Genomic DNA, 20,114 nt, shown 5'->3' with positions numbered 1-20,114 from the left:
ATGGGTGATGGAGCTGCTGCTCCTTTTGGAGGGCAGGTTCTCAGCAAAGTCCAGGATTTCCCACCAGGTTTGGGAAGGAACCTGCAGAAACTGCATGGGGGAAAAAAAATCCAACAAGATTTTCAAGGCCAGATTGCCCTGGAGACAGAAATTGTTTCCTGTGTTCACCTGCTTATAGGCTTTAAGGACAGGTTATCACCAGCATTAAACCCCAGCAATTTATAACCAAGAAGGACTTGGACACAGGGTTGAGGTCATGAACTGACCCAACACTGGTCATGAACTGACCCCTCACTGGCCGTGAACGATTCCTGACTTTGTGCACTAGAGAGGTGTTGTTGGTCTGTGTTATCTGGGGTACAAGGGTGAAATGCTCTTTTGCAATGTTGTTTTACACCTGATAGGATAAGGGGTTAGCTGCAAGTTCTGTGGATGGATGAGGAAAGACTTTCTGCTACTTATCTTCCTAAAAAATGCGAGTTTGCATTAAGGAAAATATTTTTTTCTCAGGGATGCCATTTGGTTTTGACTATTGAAAAAAAAAAGGCAAAACCCAAACCCTGGGTACTGGTACACGGATTCCTCATGTGAATCCTCACTGTAAGTTATGTTTCACTGTACTACTGGCATCAGTTTCATTAGGTAAGAAAATGCTTTTAAAAATGCAAGATTATCTCAGTCTGTGACAACCCTGCCAGCCTTCAGTGGCAGCGATGGAGAAGAGTCCTTTCTGTGCTCTCTTGATAGGCACAGGCCTCCCATGTGGGCTCAGCAGTGTTTCTGCCCAGCAACTTTGTGGGTGCATTTTTTCATGGATTTTCCCTGCATTTTGCCATCAGCCCTTGGCTGTGGTGTGCTGGTGGCAAGAAGTGCCACAAAGCCAGGGTCCTGCTGAGGAAAGAAGGTGGCACTTAGGCAATCATCTCAGCTTGGCATTTGTGAAGGTGACACACGTTTCTTGACTCACACAATGCCACCTTAAAAGTCCCAACCTGCCTTGAACCCTCCCTAATCATTGATTGTTTTCTGTGACCTTGGCACAAAGTTCTGATGACGCGAAATGGGAGGAGACTCAAAAGGGCTGAGGTGGGGCACAGCTACAAAAGTAGGCAAATCATCCTTCAGTTGCTTTCCAAAGCATCTTCAGGCTACAACGTGCAGGAGAAATCTCTTCCAGGGCCCCTACTGCGACCACAGCAACATGGCTTTGAGGCTTTGCTGTGCCTGGATTTCCATCCTCCTCCTCCTGCCCGGCCTCTCAGAGGGAGGGAAGCTCCTGGTGGTGCCCATGTTGGGAAGCCACTGGCTGAGCATGCAGGAAGTGGTGGAGAAGCTGAGCGAGAGAGGACACGAGGTGGTGGTGCTGGTCCCCGAGGTGAGCTGGCAGATGGAGACCACGCAGGCCTACAAGGTGGTCACGCACCCGGTGAGCCAGACCCTGGAAGAGCTGGATAATGCCTTCCAGGAATACGTGGCCGTGCACCTGACGCAGAAGCCTTTCCCCCTCAATGCCCTGGCCATGTACAACGCCTCAGTGCATACTTTCAGCACATTCTTTGGGCAATGTAAGGACCTGTTCCGCAGCCAGGAGACCCTGAGGTTCCTCAACCAAAGCGGCTTTGATGCCATCCTGACGGATCCTATCTTCATGTGTGGGACTATCCTGGCTCATCATCTTTCTCTTCCCTTTGTGTTCTTCATGAGGGGATTTGGTTGCAACCTGCACTTTGCAGCCCCACAGTGCCCAAGCCCTCTGTCCTACATCCCGAGACTCTTCAGCTTCAACTCAGATCACATGACTTTTTTCCAGAGGGTGGAAAACGCCCTGATTTCCCTCCTGGAGCTTGATTACTGCAGTGTTTACTATGGGGAAGCACTTAAGCTTTCCTCAGAAGTTCTTCAGAGGGATGTGTCCCTGATGGACCTGGTGAACTCGGCTGCCATTTGGATCCTGAGGTTTGACTTTGTGTTTGAGTACGTCAGGCCAGTGATGCCCAACATGGTCTTTGTGGGGGGCATCAACTGTGCTAAGAAGAAACCTCTGCCTAAGGTAATGTTCCTTTGCCTAAAATTGTACATTTCCCAATGAAAAGTCATTCTGTTGTTTCAGCAAGTTTATCTGTATTCTTTCCTATTTTTTTTTTATTTCTGGTAATGATTTAATTCATGCAGGTTTGAGTAATTGTTTCCATAGGCTGAAATCAAACAACCTTGATAGGGACTTACTTGAATTGATGAGGGTTTTGTGACAAACCAAACAAGAAAGGGATTTCTTCTGCCAGATGGGAATTACTGTCCTCAGTGAATGTGTCTTAACCACCAACCAGATCCAGTTTTGATTTCGTTTTAATGGCATCTGACATCTATTTCTTTTATCCGATCAAAATCCAAGAGTCATCTTTTGCTTTTACCTCCAGGCTCAGCAGCATCAGTTGATTCACTTTAGTTGTATTTTCATGACAAATCATTTCCAAACTGGCTGTCTGTGTTAGGTTACTCCTGTTTGTGGGGGTGAAATATAAATGTCGCCTTGAAATGGCAAGAAATAATCTTAGAGTCATGGATTGGGTGAAAGACTCATGAATGCAGAACTCAGGTAAGTTGTCATACTTTGACATCTGCTTTTACCAGAATTGTTCTGCAGGGTCTTAAAGCTAATCTAGAAATCTAAATCTATTGTAATAGTCAACATGCAATGTGTAAAATGGTAACACTGGCCATTTCTATCCCGGCACAAAGCAGGACACAAATCTCTTTTCCCAGGAAATTGCTCCCTCACTTCTGAATTTTGGTCACGCAATATCTCTGCACAATGTCTTGGAGCTGGAGGGGTGGGATTTTTCTTTCCTCTTTCAGATTTCTTTGATGCTCTTTGACAGGCTGATGGAGAGCTTTCTAAACTTGATAAAGAAGGCAAAGAATAATATTCTTAAGTAGAAAATTAAATGTAAGGCATTCTATCTCGTTAGGCTGACAAGAGTGACATCAGTTTGAGATTTAAGAGGCAAATTCTTGCTGGTTCCAGAATAGAAGTTTTTACTTTTATATCCTGAAGGTTTTAGAGCTGCAAAGCATTCATAACTTTGCTACAAGGATAGAGACCTCCTGCCCTCACTTTATTCCTGCCAGCTCCTGTCTTCAGACTCCTGTCAGGTGAAAATCACATGTTCCACACCTGGAAAAATCTTCTGTAATTATCCTTTCTTCAGGCTCTTTTCTAGCTGCATTTTCTACAGACTGCAGAGGAATTTCTCCTATTTCACTTTGAATAGTACCCAGCAGGTGAGTGTAAACAAGAGTAAATTGAGTCACAGGGGGTAATGGAATCTACCTGTTCCCACATGCCAGTAAAACCCTGGGTTGGTCATTGCTGCTCAGAAACATAATCCTATGGGAGGATTGAACCCATTGCTCAACAGGTAAGAAAAGAAAAAGGATTACTGGGAGAGGAGAGAGAGGAGGAGATGCAAATTGCAGCTTCTTCCTCAGACAAGGAATCCAGAGGCCTTTTTCTTACACCGCTTCCATAGTTTTCCACAGGCAGGGCAATGGGGCACAGTGGTCTCATTCCAGGTAAGAGCTCCTCTCTGCTGGATGTGATGTGGTCCCATGGAGGAGCTGCTCTGAGCTGAAGGAGCTCAGGCTTGTGCAGAACTGGCCCTACTTACCTTATCCAGCTGGGAATCCAATCCTAAATTGTGTAAGGATCATCACAGAGGTTGTGGGAGAACATGAGACCACAGGGCTGGGCCTGGGGGACCACAAACTGTATTTACACCTTGTGTAAGCTGCCTCAGGCTGATTTCGTCTTGGCCTGCACTTTGCATGGGGAGTTGTCTCAACAGCAATTACACCTTCATTAACAGGCAGAGAAATCCCAAGTTTCCAACCCCTCAAGTGTCTGGAAGTTTAACACAAGGCTTGCAGCAATCAGAGCCAATATCTTGGCTCTAAGAAGTACCTGAAGGCTGGCATGGTGACATTGCAAATCAACTCAAACTGTGAGCCCTGAGACACTCTGGTGACAATTTCATCATTAGCCAAAGTTAGTGCAAAGCTGCTTTTCTAGCCAGCTCAGAAAAACAAAGGTACTATGATTTGATATGTTTCTATTATTAGATTAAACCAAAGTTCAGGAATTTAAGCTACAGCCACCTCCCAAATGTCTCTCTGTTCTTTTCTCACCTAAACTCCCAGTACTTATTTAAACTGGTCAACTGAAAACATTTAATTAACCCCAGGTTTAAGTAGGTAGGTACTCAAGTAAAGACCAAGTGTAACTGAATAAACACCTTTTTCTCACCAGCACAGGGCTTAAGAGCACAGATCCTGCTTTAAAACCCTCTCCATGTTCCCAAGGTTTCTATTCATGGCTTAGGAAACAGCTGCCCTGGAAATGATCTGTGTTCTACGATTTGCTTCTTGCTCTCACAAAAATTTCTATTCCTTTCCAACTCATGTATTTGCTTGTATGGGTTGTTTTTCCTCTAAAGCTAGTGTATCTCCACAGTGTTAAAAAAAACCCTAAAAAACCTGAGGGGGAATCAGGCAGGTTCCTGTCAGCAGCCACCAACCTGCATTTCCCAGATGCTGCTTAGCACCAAAAAAAGGGTCTGGGTTCAGTTACACAAGGACTCCTCCATGGATAAGCCTGATCCATCATTCAGGAACCAGGGGAATCAAATTACATAGAATCACAGGCTGTTTTGGGTTGGAATGAATTTTAAAACTCTTCCCATTCCACCTCCTGCCATGGGCAGGCACACCTTCCATTAGCCCAGCTCGCTCCAAGCCTGTCCAGCCTGGCCTTGGAAACTGTCAGGGATGCACAGCTTCTCTGGGCATCAGCCCCACACTCTTTTGGCTGAGAAACCTTTTCCTGCTTGCAGGACCCAGAGTTTGAGTTGGTCTGCAATCTCACCTCACAGCAGGGAAGCAAATCCAGTGGATGAAACCAACACTTCCAGGATGAAACCTACACTTTTGCTGTAGTTTTAGTGGTGCTGAGGTTTCTGTTTGCTGCTCTCTTTCCTTAGTGCCACTCAGAAAGAAATCCACACATCGCAGCCAGTCCCACTCACAGGTGAACAGTTTGAGAAAGTTTTAGCTCCTCTTGGAGCTGAAGCAATGGCAGGATGAGGGGCCCAAAGCCTGCAGAGCTGCTCCATCACTCCCTGCCAGCTCCAAGAGACTCCCTGGAATAACCCAAACAAGCTTTATCCTTTCTGAGAGGAAAACTAACCTGCAGTCCTGGCTCACCCAAGCCTTGATGCTCTTTCCTATTGCAATGGGGAAGGCTTTCCTCCAAGCAGGCACCTGGCTATCTCACATTTGGAATCCTCAGCTCCTCAATTGCACATAAAACAGGAGCTGGAAACAAGCACCACACCCTTCAGAGCTGAGAGAGGTCCATGTGCCCTTTGCTACTCATCATGAAAAAACAAACACAAACTTACCTCTTCCTTATCAGAAAAATGAGCCTGGCTGTTTATTTTCTCAATAACAATTACTTACCTTAACTCTGACCTCAGCTGATCCTGTGCTAATCTAAGAACTTAATTCTTTCTTTGTTTGTCCTGCCTTTATCTCTGATTTCTCTTGCCCTTCCTCTTGCTGCCTCACTTTTCCCACAGTTTTTGCTCTGATGGTCTGGTGCAAAAAGTAGGGAGCCTGTGGAGTCCGTAAGGAAGTGTGGCCACCCTGTCAAGAGACTTTTTCTGTTATAGTCAAGGGAAATGAACTTGTATTGGCTGTTTTCAGCCAACTGCTGTTGCCAATGAAAATCCACTTGAGTCCAGAGTAGAAAACACACCAAGCAGCAACTTCCAAGGTAATTTGGTCAGTTCTTGTCACAACAGCTGCAATGAAGTGTTTGCATCCAGATTTCCTGCATTGACTGAGAATTATTTGTAAGTCCCTTCAGTGTCCTGCTTTCAATCTGTGCCATCTCCCATCTCTCTTGCACTGGGCCTCTCCAGAAATTGGTTTTCCATGTCTAAGGGTGGTTCCTCCATGTCCAGAGTGACAGAGTGGAGCTAGTCAGGGCAGTCCCAGCACCCTTTGTGTGTCATGAGACAAATACCTTTGCCTCAGGCTGTAAGGATTTGTTTCTCCTGACTGAGGATGCTGGGAGTCCCAGCAGCATTTATAAAAAGAACAGGAAAACGTTGTGCTGATAGCAGCTTCTCATCACAAGGACACCTTCCTTTTGTGGACCAACCTTCCTGTGTTCATTTGGCAGCCTTGTCTGAGGTTGTGGCCTGTCTTCTGTGCATCTCCTTGCTCTGAGCTGTTTGAAAATGCCCATGAAGTTAATCCAGGCTGTAAACTACCAAGATGGGATCAGCATGGGTGATGGAGCTGCTGCTCCTTTTGGAGGGCAGGTTCTCAGCAAAGTCCAGGATTTCCCACCAGGTTTGGGAAGGAACCTGCAGAAACTTCACGGGGAAAAAAAATCCAGCAAGATTTTCAAGGCCAGATTGCCCTGGAGACAGAAATTGTTTCCTGTGTTCACCTGCTTATAGGCTTTAAGGACAGGTTATCACCAGCATTAAACCCCAGCAATTTATAACCAAGAAGGACTTGGACACAGGGTTGAGGTCATGAACTGACCCAACACTCGTCATGAACTGACCCCTCACTGGCCGTGAACGATTCCTGACTTTGTGCACTAGAGAGGTGTTGTTGGTCTTTGTTATCTGGGGTACAAGGGTGAAATGCTCTTTTGCAATGTTGTTTTATACCTGATAGGATAAGGAGTTAGCTGCAAGTTCTGTGGATAGATGAGGAAAGACTTTCTGCTACTTATCTTCCTAAAAAATGCCAGTTTAATTTAAGGAAATTTTTTTTTTCTCAGGGATGCAATTTGGTTTTGACTATTGAAAAAAAAAAGGCAAAACTCCAGTCCTGGTACTGGCACACAGATCCCTCATTGAATCCTTACTGTAAGTTATGTTTCACTGTACTACTGGCATCAGTTTCATTAGGTAAGAAAATGCTTTTAAAAATGCAAGATTATCTCAGTCTGTGACAACCCTGTCAGCCTTCAGTGGCAGCGATGGAGAAGAGTCCTTTCTGTGCTCTCTTGATAGGCACAGGCCTCCCATGTGGGCTCAGCAGTGTTTCTGCCCAGCCACTCTGTGGGTGCATTTTTTCATGGATTTTCCCTGCATTTTGCCATCAGCCTTTGGCTGTGGTGTGCTGGTGGCAAGAAGTGCCACAAAGCCGGGGTCCTGCTGAGGGAGGAAGGTGCCATTCAGCCAATAACCTCAGCTTGGTGTGTGTAAGGGTGACACACCTTTCTTGACTCACGCAATGCCACCTTTGAAGTCCCAGCCTGCCCTGAACCCTCCCTCATCATTGATTGCTTTCTGTGACCTTGGTGCAAAGATATGATGACCCCAAATGGGAGGAGACTCAAAAGGGCTGAGGTGGAGCATGGATACAAAAGCTGGCAGAGCACTCCTGGCCTCTCTGGTGCCAGGCTTCCACTCTGCACGGCTCACACCATGCTGGTGGCACTGCTGCTGCCCTTGCTGTGCCTCCTGAGCCCGGCTGCTGCCGGGAGGCTGCTGGTGATCCCCATGGAGGGCAGCCACTGGCTCAGCATGAAAAAAGTGCTGATGGAGCTGAGCAAGAGAGGGCACCAAATCGTGGTCATCGCACCGGACAACAAAATCCTGATCGATTCCTCGGATGTCTACGAACTGAAAACCTACCCTGTGCCATTGGCGAAGGAAGACATGGAAGAACAGTTACTCTACTTCAGTGCAAGGGTTTTCAGCCAAGAGCCTTTCCTGGTGAGATTCTGGAAGCGTTTGGAAGATTACCGGCAGAGCGGAGCCCTTTTTCATGCTTCGTGCAAGTCCTTGCTGCACAACCAAGAGCTGCTGAAGTACATTGGAGAGGGTCACTTCGATGCCCTGCTCACGGATCCCGTGTCACCCTGTGGGCAGATCATTGCCCTGCACTTCTCCATCCCCAGTGTTTTCTTCCTGCGGCTGGTTCCGTGTGCCTTGGAGGTTCGCGCGGCTCAGGGCCCGGACCCGCCGTCCTACGTCCCACGCATGTTCTCGGAGAACACCGACCACATGACCTTCTCCCAGAGGGTCAAGAACTTCCTGATTGCCCTTTCCGAGTCCTTCATCTGCAATATTGCCTATTCTCCCTTTGAGGAGCTGGCCTCAGAGTTCCTCCAAAAACCCATGACAATGACGGAGATTTTAAGTCACGGATCCATCTGGCTAAGGAGAATCGACTTTGTCTTTGAGTATCCCATGCCTGTCATGCCCAACATGGTTTTCATTGGAGGCATCCACTGTGGAGAGAAGAAGAAGCCCTTATCTCAGGTCAGTGGCTGGCAACCTGGGAGGGGTTGTGACACTCACACAGCTGCATGGTCCAAGGGAGGTGTTTGAGAGGGATGAATCTTATCTCTCTCTTGGAGGGAGACTATTTCCAAGAGCCTGAGCTGTTGGCTCAAGGGCAGTGGCCTTAAGCTGCCAGAGGAAAGGATTAGACAGGATATTGGGAAGAAATTCTTCCCTGTGAGGTTGGGGATGCCCTGGCACATGTTGTTCAGAGAAGCTGTTACTGCCTCACCTGTGGATGTGTCCATGGCCAGATTGGACAGGGCTTGGAGCCACCTGGGATAGCGGAAGGTGTCCCTGCTCATGGCGCAGGAAGTGGAAGGGGATGAGCTTTAAGGTCCTTTTCAATCCAAACCATTCTGGAATTCTACCTACAGATATTATTTAGTTTAATCCCTTTTGTACAGCCAATCCACATAAAAAACAAGGAACACAAGATGGAATTCCAGCTCCTTTCTTTTGGTCTGCCCAACATGGGGATTTTGTTTGGTGATGGCATCACGTGCTATACTGTGTTTAATTCCATCTGAAATCTGGCACAGAAATTCTCAGGCAGGAATTAATGCCACAAATGGGCTGGTGGATTATAACACCTCTTCCAATAATTCTTTGCCTCACGTAGAAGGCAGGAGAATATTTCTTCAAGACCATTAGCTGCTTATTTAGTCAGAAAAATACCTCACTAGGTCATGTGCAAGAGCATCATGTTCTCTGTTATGTACCAGAAGTTTTTGAGTCAAAGGCTTATATTTTGTGAAGGTTTTGGTCTATGAGTTCCCATGAAAACCAGCTGAAATCTCAGCTGCTATTTTAGGACACATCCAGTTAGGATGGGGAGATTTTGATGGGTCGTTGCTGGGGAATCTGTGGTCTAAAAAGCCCCTGATTAGCTCGCTGGTGCTCAGGATGTACATTAGCTTCTTGCTGTATGTGATGTGTATTGTTGCTTGCTTGTGCTGTCAGTGGAATGGTCTCATGTGAAGCCAGGGATTAAGTGGAAGAGGAATGAAGGAGAAGGGAACTCTCCTCAGCAGTGCTGCATCTGTAGTTAGTGTCATGCTGCTCTCTCAGCAATACATCATTTGGTTTCCTAAAAAGTTTTATCTTTGTGGACATTATTAAAAAAAAAACAAACTCTCCTCTCTTCTTCCCTCAAACTTTTTTCACTTGCCAGACTTTCCAAAGCCCTTAGAATAGATTCTTCTAGCCTAGCACCACTCTTCGCTGAAATTCACAGGCTTTTGTTAACATGAATGACTGAAACTTCAAAAGAAAAGAGATTTGCTTTTCACACCTTCCTCAGAGCCAACCTTCCCTACCATTGGGCTTTGCTAGTTCAGCTTCATTGAGTTGTTTGTTTCTGTTGCTCTTCTGCTTTTCCACAGAAGTCTCTTTCAAATTGTTATCAAGCCCCCCTTTTATAAGGGCAGTGCTTTTTCCTGTCTCTTCTCTCCATCAGAGCTGCTTAACAGGTCCTCAGGGACAAAGCCAGGCAGATCCTCTGGGAAAGCAGCAGGACATCCTGCCTGCAGGCAAAAGCATGGAGCAGCTCCAGCGTGGAACCAACTCTTCTCTGAGGATGATGGAGAGAGATAGATCAGGATGAGAACAAGGAGTAGGGTATTTGACTCTACTCAACCCAGTGGTTTTCCTTTACTGATGCAAACCCTCTGCTTCTCCAGTGGATTAAATTCGTACCCGGTGGTGTTCCTGGCTCCAGTGCTGAGCTATATGTAAATCCCAGAGCCTCTTCCTAAGGGTTTACATAGATATTGTGCTGTAAAGTGGCCCACTCTTTTTTAATTTTAAACATGAACTTGCCAATCATTTCAGAACAGCTGTAAAATCCTTCTCAAAAAGAAGGAAAGAAATAAAGTATTTTAGTACCTGGTTTCAGCAAGCCTGGTTACTTCCAAGTTCCAGCGCTATTCTCGAGGGTTGTTTTTGGCAAAGCCTGATTTTATTTTCAATCTAGCATCAATCAGCACAGATTGGGGCTGAAGGGAGCCCTACTTACCAAGCCCAGTTCCGTCCAACCCAAATTCATTAATCACTTAAATGACTCATCAATGCCTTCAATGGTTACCAGTGAATGGTTCTGCTGGAAAAGCTGGGTCGTTAAGGGGGAATATGGGAATCTGGCAGTGAGCTGTGGCTGTATTTAAAAGATGCTAGGTCGGGGCAGATGAGCAGAATTTGGATTTCTGGGAATATGGCTCCTGTGGGTAGATACAGCTCCTCAGCTTTGGTGGGGATTCTGCTTTTTCTGTCCCTGCTGTGCTCGGCTTGTGGTGGGAAGCTGCTGGTGGTGCCCATGGATCAAAGTCACTGGCTTAGCCTGCGCCTGCTGGTGGTGGCTCTCAGCCAGAAAGGCCACCAAATTGTCACCATGGCATTGGAAGCGAACTTGGGCATGGAAGCATCTGCATATTGCAGCTTCAAAAGTTATCCAGTGTGGTTATACAGGGACAAGCTGAGGGCACGTGTGCGCTCCCTTGGGAATGTTATAGATGGATAATGAGATGATTGGCTCTTGCAATTAAAAGAAAACTATTGTGTGAATATTAGAAAAGCTTTAGTGATGTGTAGTGATGTTATTGTAGTTTAGATGTCCTCTGTTCTCCCCATAGTTCCCTTTCCCCCCTGTATTGTTGCCATCAGACAGCCTGGGCTGTCTAGGACAGGTACAAAGAAGGCTGCACATGTGCCCCTTGCATGGGGCAGTTGGGAATGGAAAAGCTTGGTGCTTGGGGGTGAGGCATGGCAACACCTGACCTCCAATCCAGTTACAAGAAAGCAGTCTCCAGCAATAAATGGCAAAGAAGAGCTGACTGACAGACTTTGGGAGGGCCAGGGCTGGCTGATGCACCCCCCAGGGGTGCTCTATAAAAGACCGAGCACCCATCTTGAAGACACACCAGCCACGTGGTATGCACGAGGGCAGTTCCCAGCACCGCAGCTTTTTCCTTATGTAGTCCTTTGTTGTATTTTTGTTAAGGTTTAATAAACCTTTTTTAAATTTTCAAAATGAGCAGTTGTTTCTCAGAGGAATGATCCTTTTGAAAGAAAATCTTTTCGTCAAAGAGTTACTGCTATGCTTAAAAAAGTCCGGTTCACCTCCAACCTCTACGCCTCTTCCTGCGGCGGTCTGCTGCGCAACAAAGATCTGACACGGTATCTCCAAAGTTCTCACGGATCCTCTTGTATCCTGCAGACAAACCCTGGCTCTGCATCTCTCAGTCCTGTTTTCTTTCTCCAGGGATTTCCCTGCAGTTCAGATTTGCAGGTTGCTCAGTGTCCAGATCTGCCTTCCTTCATGCCAAAAACACTCAGGGACAGCTCAGACCACATGGTGTTTACCCAGCATGTGGAAAACTCAGCTCTCAAGTTCATAGATTTCTTTCTTTGCCATTTTTCCTATTTCCCATTTAAACTTTGGAGCTCAGATGTTCTTCACAGACAAGTAACACTGGAGGAGCTCTTAGCCATGGATCCATTTGGCTTGAAAGAACAGATTTTGGGTTTGAGTATCCCATGCCAGTATGAGAAATGACTGCTCACCTTTAAAAAAAATTAAAGGTTTATTAAACCTTAACAAAAAATACAATAAAAGGACTAAATAAGGAAAAATTACAGCACTGAGAGCCCCAGTGATTATCAGCCACGTGCTCATCTACAAAATGGATGTTCTGCCTTTTACATCCTTATTGCCTCCAAAATTTTTGTCAGTCAACTCTTTCTCTGCGTCTAGTGGTGGAGATCACTTACTTACATCTTGACTGGAGGTGAGGTGTTGATATGCCCTGCCTCCTGGTAACAAGCCAGCCTCCTCTAAATGCCCTCACTACTAAGGCTACTACTACTATGACAAGGGGGAGGGGAAAGCGGACTATGGGAGGACATATTACTGTAACATTACGATACATTTTAACATCCACATTACATCTATCTCTCAATTGTGAGAGCCAATTATTACATTACTTATCTATAACACCAGTGGTTCCCAACATATTTTTACTGAAGGTATAAACTGTGGAAAGAAAAAGCCATTATCTCAGGTTCAGTAATTGCCGTGGTAAAATATATGGATGTTTAATGCTGTTTGCAAATGTTTTGTGTGTCTATAACTATGTCCATGAATTTGTTTTAATGTCACAATTGATTTTTAAAAACGGAGAATCTTTTTGGTTAATAGACCTACCCTTTCGTAATTTAAAAATGAAGCATCATAATGCACCAAATGGTAGATAATGTTCTGGTTGCTCTGGCAGCATCTGCATCTGCAAGAGCTTTATGCTGCCTTCCCAAAAGTTTCTCTACAAAGGATGTGCCTAGAGCTACTGTAGTTTGATAAATGTCCTTAAAAATATTTTGGTGTATGCTATCAACCACTACACTAAATGATTTTATTGTCAAAATTACTTCTGTGCAATAATTTTCATGATTAGGGCTTGTCTGCAAATCTTGTCTGTGCATTAATATTGTTTGCTTTCATGGCCCAGGGGCAAACACTTCCCAGACTGATCTAGAATGGTATTTCTGAGTTCTTGATTCAATTTTAAGTACAGCTGACAAAAACCATGTCTGTGTCCTTCCTCCTTCCAGACCCTACTTCATCCTTCCAAAAAGAAGCCTTGCAGGGAAATGAACTTTGATAGTCAATTTTCCATCTTCCTCATAGTGTCACAATATAAAACTGGTAAAGAATCCAGACCATTTCCTGTGTGAAGATTTAATATTTTTTCTAATCTTTTGCAAAGGGAAAACAATATGGAATGGCAGGAGGGGAGGAATTATCTTACACTGAAAATTAATGTTTGGAAAATTAATGATTCATTAATTGGCTTTTTTGAGTAGACCAATTGTTCAAAGATCCCTCATTTACTTAAATCATAGAATGTCTCCTAGGAGGGTCTGTTCCAGGCACAGAGGTGAGGTTGACAGGTTGGTAGTTCCCTGGGGCTTCCTTTCTGTCCTTTTTAAAGGTGGGTGCAATGTTTCCCTTTTCCCAGTCACTGTAATTTCACCTGCCAGGACTTTTCAAATATCATGGAGAATGCTTTGGCAACTCCATCAACCAATTCCCTCAGGACTCTGAGATGCATCTCATGGAGCCCCATGAGTTTGGGTCATCAGGTGCCCTTATGTTTGGATTCCTCAAGTGGTCGCATGATCTTCTCTTACACTGGGTGGAATTCTGCTCCCCCAGCCACATTTTGCCATCCATCCATCCATCCACTGAAGAGGTGTGGGAAGAGAGGTTGCCAGTGAAGGCTGAGGCAAGGAAAGTTCTTGAGTCCCTCAGCCTTTACTTTGTCCATTGTTTCCAGCATCCTAGTCTTGCTTACTGGGGGGGGAAGACTTCCTTTGGCCTTCCTGTTGTGGCCCTTGTTGTTGTTATTTTCACCCCTGGCCAAGTTCAGCTCCATCTGCACCTTGGACTTCCTGACATCCTCCCTACATAACCAGGCAGCGTTCCTCCAACCCAGTGTTCCTCCAATAGAGAGAGGGGAGTGTTTCCCAGGGTAACTCAGGCCCTGATTTGTGTCTGCCAGATAAGATGAACCTTAACCTTTTCTGCTACCTTTGCCATGTCCAGGATTAAACATTTACCAAATGCAAATAAGTCTGAAGACCATCCATAAAAATCAGAGACCAGATCACTTAAAATCACAAAGCTGGGGAACTCTTTCTGAGTGGAGACACTCAGCCGATCCCTGCAGGAATGGCCCCAGGGCTCAGGGCTTCTCCACCAGTTGTGCTTCTGCTCCTGTCCCTGCTGGGTCTGGCTGCTGCTGGGAAGCTGCTGGTGGTGCCAGTGGATGGGAGCCACTGGCTCAGCATGCGGGAAGTGCTGGACATCCTGAGGCAGAAGGGACACGAGGTGGTCGTGGTGGCACCCGAGGTGACTTTGCACATCAAACCATCCAAGAACTTTGTGATGAAAATGTACCCAGTCCCCTACACAAAGGAAGCTTTGAAGAAACAATTCCAGGCATTTTTTCATTTTTCATTTGAACAAGGATCTTTTCTGGAAAGATTTGTTAAAGCGTACCAAGGTATCAAAAGAATCACTTACTTTGGGGTCACCAGCTGTGGACATCTCCTGCAAAACAAAGAGCTCATCAGGTACCTTGAGGAGAGCAAGTTTGATGCCGTCCTTACAGACCCTGTCCTACTATGTGGAGCAATCCTGGCGAAGCACCTTTCCCTTCCTTCTGTCTATTTCTTACGAGGAATCCCGTGTGGGTTAGATTTTGAAGCCACTCAGTGTCCCAAGCCTCCTTCCTATGTCCCCAGGGGATTTACACAATTTACACACCACATGACCTTTCTTCAGCGAGTGAAGAATCTACTTCATGACATCCCAGATATTTTCCTCTGTGATTTTGCCTTTGAACCCTACTCAAAACTGGCTTCCGAGTTCCTGCAGCAAGACGTGACTGTGCTGGATCTCTTACGCCAGGCTTCAGTTTGGCTCATGAGGTCAGATTTTGTTTTAGAGTATCCAAGGCCTTTGATGCCCAACATCATTCCAATTGGAGGAGTAAACTGTGCTCACAAGGAGCTGCCTCAGGTGGGTCACACTGTTTTAATTCATGCCATGATTGGTTTCTGTGTTTAGGAGGGGGGGATTTTTTTATGCAATAGGTACTGAGTTTCTGTTTCTGGTGAGTGCGGTGAATCCTAATGAAAGGAACCGTTTATCTCTCCTTCTTCCTGACTTCCACTTTGTGTGTAGACAGCTTTTCCTTCTGGCTTTTAAACAGTGCTCTGTTGAAGGGAATCACCAGGGTTATCTGGTGAAGGTCTGTGATGGGACATTGATTCCACCAGCAGAGTGCCCTGCTCTGATGCCTGGAGCAGGTTTGATTTGACACGTCCAGCAATCCTTGACTGGCACTGATGGTTTGGGTTCAGCCTTAGGGATGATGCCAAACTTTGGGATCCCTTGGATGCTGGCAAGAGCCCTGTGCAGTGTTCCTCCTGGAGAGCCTCCTCTGCTGCTCCAGGGGAGAACCTGGTGAGTTGGGTGAGTGCTTTTGGTGCCCTTGCTTTCTCTTCAGTCCTGTTCCTTAGGATTGATGTGCGCTGGGATAATGAAGCCCACATTATGGCTATTCCACCCATCTCCAAGTGTGGAGGTGGCTGTGACATATGACAGACATCCCTGTGCACAGTGGGATTGGCCACGTGAGCTTTCACACAACTCCACCACTGCTGGACATCATGGGTGCTTTGTCAGTGACAAAAAGGAAGCCAGAATTAGGCCCTGAATTGTTCTGTGAAAAGCCTCCCTCAAAGAGTGTTGTCAGAATTTGACAGTGGCTAGAAGCTAGGCACCCACAAAAAAAACCATTTACTCATTCTCTTCTGCTATATTGGAGCAGAGGAGAGGGAAAGGAAAGACAAAAGGGGCTCATGAGTTGAGGTAGGGATTGGAAGGAAACACTTTAAGGGCAGAACAGGCTCAAAACTTAAAAGGTATAAAGAAAAATTTATTAACAGAATTAAGAGAGGATAATGAGAACTACTTTTTGAATACCTTGAGAACTACTTTTTGAATACCTTCCCCTGCACCCCTCACCCTTCTTTCATTCCCACCAACAATGCAGAGAGACAAAACATGAGGGTTGTAGTCAGTTTGTCACTTCTAAAAATCTTTCTTCAGTTTGCTTAGGGAGAGGAGTATGTTCTGCTATGTGGGGGTCTTTTTCATGGAACAGTTCTCTGAACTTCTCCAACGTGGTTCTAATTTTCATGAGTAGCAGTCATGCCCCACCTGCTACAACATGAGTCCCTCCCAGGGGCAAAGCAGTCTTCCTATAACTGTTTGCGTGGGTCATTTTTCTTCGTGCCATGTAGTCTTTTAAGGATGAGCTGTTCTAGTTTGGAAGCAAGGGTCTTCTATCGCTGGAAGCAAGGATCTTTTCTCTGTGTTCAAATTCCTCACTAGATCACAGCTTTTCAGCATCCACACGCTCCAGCGTGAGCACTCTTTCTCACAGGCTGCAGGTGAACTCTGAATTCCCCCATGCACTTCATAAATTACAGGGAAACTGTTGTTTTTTAGACCTCACCAGAGCATGCAGAGGCATCTCAGCTCCAAGGCCTGGAGCACCTCCTCCACCCCCTCCCTCCTTTTCACCAACCTTAGTGTCATCATGTTGTTCTCCTCACGTCTTCACTTCTCCCTTTCCTCTGACTCGTGAGAGAATTGCTGTCTGTATGTTCATTTCTTCTCACGTTCTATAAATTGAAAAGTTTCTGTAGAGTCCTGCAGCACTGAAAGGTTGATCTGATCTGGCCCCGCATCGGGGAATTGCTCGCCATGCCCCTCGCTGCTGGTCAAATGGTGGCCACCAGCTTTGCTCAGAGCCTCTCCTCATGCCGGTGAGGCAGAGTGGAAATTTTCCAGGGTAGAAATCTATTTTGATTTAGGTGAAATGTGCATCTTTGAGTTAAGTCTGTAGCTTGCTGTTTAGTCTGACTGCCTGATCTCAAAAAAACCCTATGCTTGGAGAAACTGCTTCAGCCGAAGGACAGAGATAAGGGGAGAGGGGGAGGTCAGGCAGAGCAGGACAACCTGACCCAGGAGTTCTTTCCGATAAAGAAGAATTAGCGGCAAATTCATCAGTAGAATGAATATGTACGAACCTATTGTGAAATTGCATGCATATGTGTTTGAGAGGGAGATAAAAAAGGATCTGGAGTTCCCACATGTGTCCAGTGCTGTAATAAACATACCAGCTTTAAAACTTCCACAAAAGTTGTGGAGTTTGTTTGCTTCCGCAAATCACCGGGTGCCAAAAAGGAAAAGCTGCTGCCACTGCTCCTGTGTCTTCTGCCCACAGAGCATTGGCTAGCTGAACGTGGCCAAGGAAGCACAGCTCATGCGGATGGTGCTGGTGTAGCCCTGGCCACATGAGCACATCTGACCGGAGCGCATGGTATCAGCCATGTGGCCACTCACAGTGCTGGGATGGCCACACCCTATGGCACAGCCCTGGCCAGGCTGGGAAGGAGCCCAGTGGCCCCCTCAACACCCCTGGTAGGAGAGGAGGAAAGAAGACTTGCACGCATTTTCTACTTCTTAGTTATATCCTCTCAGAACCGCCGCTAACTTCCCAAATTGGGTCAGCCAATGCGTCAATTGTCAGAGCCTTCAGGGATTGGCTCTGCTGGACTGAGTAGAGGCTTTGATAAGCTTATCTCTCAGAAGCAGCCTCTGTGGCTTATCTGCCCCCACTAAAAGCCAGATTGTGTTAAACTAACACAAGTGTGCATAAATCTCTTCTAAGAAACCTGGCATCATCCTTCCACCTCTCCTGTTTTCTCAGGCAGGAAACCATCTTAAAGAGCTGTTCCACAGCTGCCATGGGGTCTGGGTCTCCTGGAGATGAGCTTTCCAAGTGAGAGGGGACAGGCCTTGATTGTGGGAAAGGAGAAGCCTCTGCTGGTCCCAAGGGTGATGGGCATGTGACACATTTCCTACATGCGACGCATCTCCTGAACATGCAGAAGGTGCAGCCAGAGGGAAAGGACCAAAGTGCAGTCCCAGAGCCACACCTGCCTCCTTCCTGGGGCACTCTTTACTGTTCCTCTGATAGAGATAGATGGGAGTTATCTGGCCATTCTATGGACTTGGCAGGAGTTCTATGCTTGTTCTGCAGCCTTTTATCATATCAGGGAATACACATTCACTGCCCAGCACATAAAATAAGGATCCACAGTTGGGCTGTGCCACAGATCATTTGAAAGCGCGGAGCTGGCACGGTATCTCCAGTTCTCTTGAGGATTTCCTTCCCTGGAGGCCCTTAGCTGATCCCTGCAGGAATGGCCCCAGGGCTCAGGGCTTCTCCACCAGTTGTGCTTCTGCTCCTGTCCCTGCTGGGTCTGGCTGCTGCTGGGAAGCTGCTGGTGGTGCCAGTGGATGGGAGCCACTGGCTCAGCATGCGGGAAGTGCTGGACATCCTGAGGCAGAGGGGACACGAGGTGGTTGTGGTGGCACCTGAAGTCTCCATGCACATCAAACCATCAAAGAACTTTGTGATGAAAATGTTCTCAGTCCCCTACTCAAAGGAGGAGTTGGAGAAAGATTTCCAGGCATTTTTTCATGTTTCATTTGAAGAAGGAACTTTCTTTGAAAGATTTTTTCATGTTCTTGAAGGTATGAAAAGAATCACTAACTTTGGGGTCTCCAGCTGTGAACAGCTCTTGCAAAACAAAGAGCTCATCAGGTACCTTGAGGAGAGCAAGTTTGATGCTGTCCTTACAGACCCTTTTGTGCCCTGTGGGGTGATCCTGGCTGAGCATCTTTCCCTTCCTTCTGTCTATTTCTTACGAGGAATCCCATGTGGGTTAGATTTTGAAGCCACTCAGTGTCCCAGTCCTCCTTCCTACGTCCCCAGGATATTTACAGACCTTACAGACCACATGACTTTTCTTCAGCGGGTGAAGAATCTACTCTTTGACATCCCAAATGTTTTCCTCTGTGATTTTGCCTTTGAACCCTACTCAAAACTGGCTTCCAAGTTCCTGCAGAGGGAGGTGACTGTGCAGGATCTCTTACGGAAGGGCTCTGTTTGGCTCCTGAGGTTGGATTTTGTGCTCGACTATCCAAGGCCTTTGATGCCCAACATCATTCCAATTGGAGGAGTAAACTGTGCTCACAAGGAGCTGCCTCAGGTGGGTCACACTGGTTTTAATCTGTTCCTTGATTGATTTCTGTGTTCAGGAGGGTGGAATTCTGTGTTGCAATAGGAATTGAGTTTCTGTTTCTGGTGAGTGAGCTGAATCCTCATGAAAGGAACTGTTTTTCTCTCACTTCTGATTTTTCACATCCTGTGTAGGTAGCTGTTCCTTTTGGCTTTGAAATGCTTCTCAATTGAAGGCAATCACCATGGTCTTCTGTTGAAGGTCTGTGATGGGCTGTTGATGCCACCAGCAAAGAGATTGTTAGAATTCGTGGACAGTGAGACAAAGTGTAGGGTTCCTTTAATGACCGGCTCCAGTGGGATGTCCTAGAGACTGATAAAAACTCTTTCCTGGCTCCAAATCCCAGCCCTGATGCCTGGAGCAGGTCTGATTTGACACATCCAGTACAGCTTGACTGGCAGTGAGGGTTTGGGTGCAGCCTTGTGCATGATACCAACTGCTCCAATGTGCTGTGTGCTTGGGTTCCCCAGGGTGCTGGCAAGAGCCCTGCAAGTGTTCCTCCTGAACAGTTTACTCTTCTTCTCTGGGGGAGAACCTGGAGAGTTGGGAATGTACTTTTGGTGCCCTGGCTTTCTCTTCATTCATATTCCATAGGAGTCATGTGGTGCAGGGCGGGATCACAAAGCCCAACATGTGGCAATTCCACACAGCTTGAAGTACAGAGGTAGCTGTGACAATTTACAGACATCCCCATGTACAATGGGATTGGCCACCTGAGCATTCACACAACTCCACCACTGCTGGACACCATGGGTGCTTTGTCAGGGATCAAACCAAGGCCAGAATTAGGCTCTGAAATGTTCTGTGGAAAGTCACCCTCAAAGAGTGTTTGTAAATGTCTGCTCAGAAACCTGGCATCATCCTTCCATCTCTTCAGTCTTCTCAGGCTAGAAACCATTTCAAAGAGCTGTTCCACAGCTGCTGTAGGGTTTGGGTCAACTAGAGATGAGTTTTCCACGAGAGAGGGAGAAGGGACAGTCCTGGCCTGGAGGGAAGGAGACTCACTGCTGGTTGGAATAGTAACAT

At 46.4% G+C, this 20,114-nt stretch overlaps 3 protein-coding genes across 3 annotated transcripts; all 3 read left to right on the top strand.

The window, feature by feature from the left end:
• The first annotated feature begins 1,201 nt into the window (after nt 1–1,201).
• LOC136558899 (UDP-glucuronosyltransferase 1A8-like) lies at nt 1,202–4,952 on the top strand. Its single transcript, XM_066553669.1, has 2 exons — nt 1,202–2,050; nt 4,890–4,952. Exons 1-2 carry the CDS (start codon nt 1,202–1,204, stop codon nt 4,950–4,952), a joined length of 912 nt encoding a protein of 303 aa, XP_066409766.1.
• A 2,556-nt stretch (nt 4,953–7,508) lies between these two features.
• LOC136558898 (UDP-glucuronosyltransferase 1A1-like) lies at nt 7,509–13,933 on the top strand. The gene is made up of 2 exons (XM_066553668.1): nt 7,509–8,348; nt 13,925–13,933. The coding sequence occupies exons 1-2, from the start codon at nt 7,509–7,511 to the stop codon at nt 13,931–13,933; spliced, it is 849 nt and encodes a 282-aa protein (XP_066409765.1).
• Nucleotides 13,934–14,094: 161 nt separating this feature from the next.
• Nucleotides 14,095–19,261, top strand: LOC136558897 (UDP-glucuronosyltransferase 1A1-like). The gene is made up of 2 exons (XM_066553667.1): nt 14,095–14,946; nt 19,223–19,261. Exons 1-2 carry the CDS (start codon nt 14,095–14,097, stop codon nt 19,259–19,261), a joined length of 891 nt encoding a protein of 296 aa, XP_066409764.1.
• The last annotated feature ends 853 nt before the right edge of the window (nt 19,262–20,114 follow it).

This window comes from Molothrus aeneus, chromosome 7 (assembly GCF_037042795.1).
Source record: "Molothrus aeneus isolate 106 chromosome 7, BPBGC_Maene_1.0, whole genome shotgun sequence".
Lineage (NCBI taxonomy): Eukaryota > Metazoa > Chordata > Aves > Passeriformes > Icteridae > Molothrus > Molothrus aeneus.
Note: the sequence above shows the minus strand (reverse complement) of the source record. Positions and strands in the feature narration are given on the sequence as shown.

Coding starts and splice junctions, on each gene's coding strand:
- LOC136558899 (XM_066553669.1), top strand. CDS start 1,202: ATGGCTTTGAGGCTTTGCTGTGCCTGGATTTCCATCCTCCTCCTCCTG. Junction 2,051..4,889: donor AGAAGAAACCTCTGCCTAAG/GTAATGTTCCTT, acceptor TCCTGCTTGCAG/GACCCAGAGTTTGAGTTGGT.
- LOC136558898 (XM_066553668.1), top strand. CDS start 7,509: ATGCTGGTGGCACTGCTGCTGCCCTTGCTGTGCCTCCTGAGCCCGGCT.
- LOC136558897 (XM_066553667.1), top strand. CDS start 14,095: ATGGCCCCAGGGCTCAGGGCTTCTCCACCAGTTGTGCTTCTGCTCCTG. Junction 14,947..19,222: donor CTCACAAGGAGCTGCCTCAG/GTGGGTCACACT, acceptor CATCCTGTGTAG/GTAGCTGTTCCTTTTGGCTT.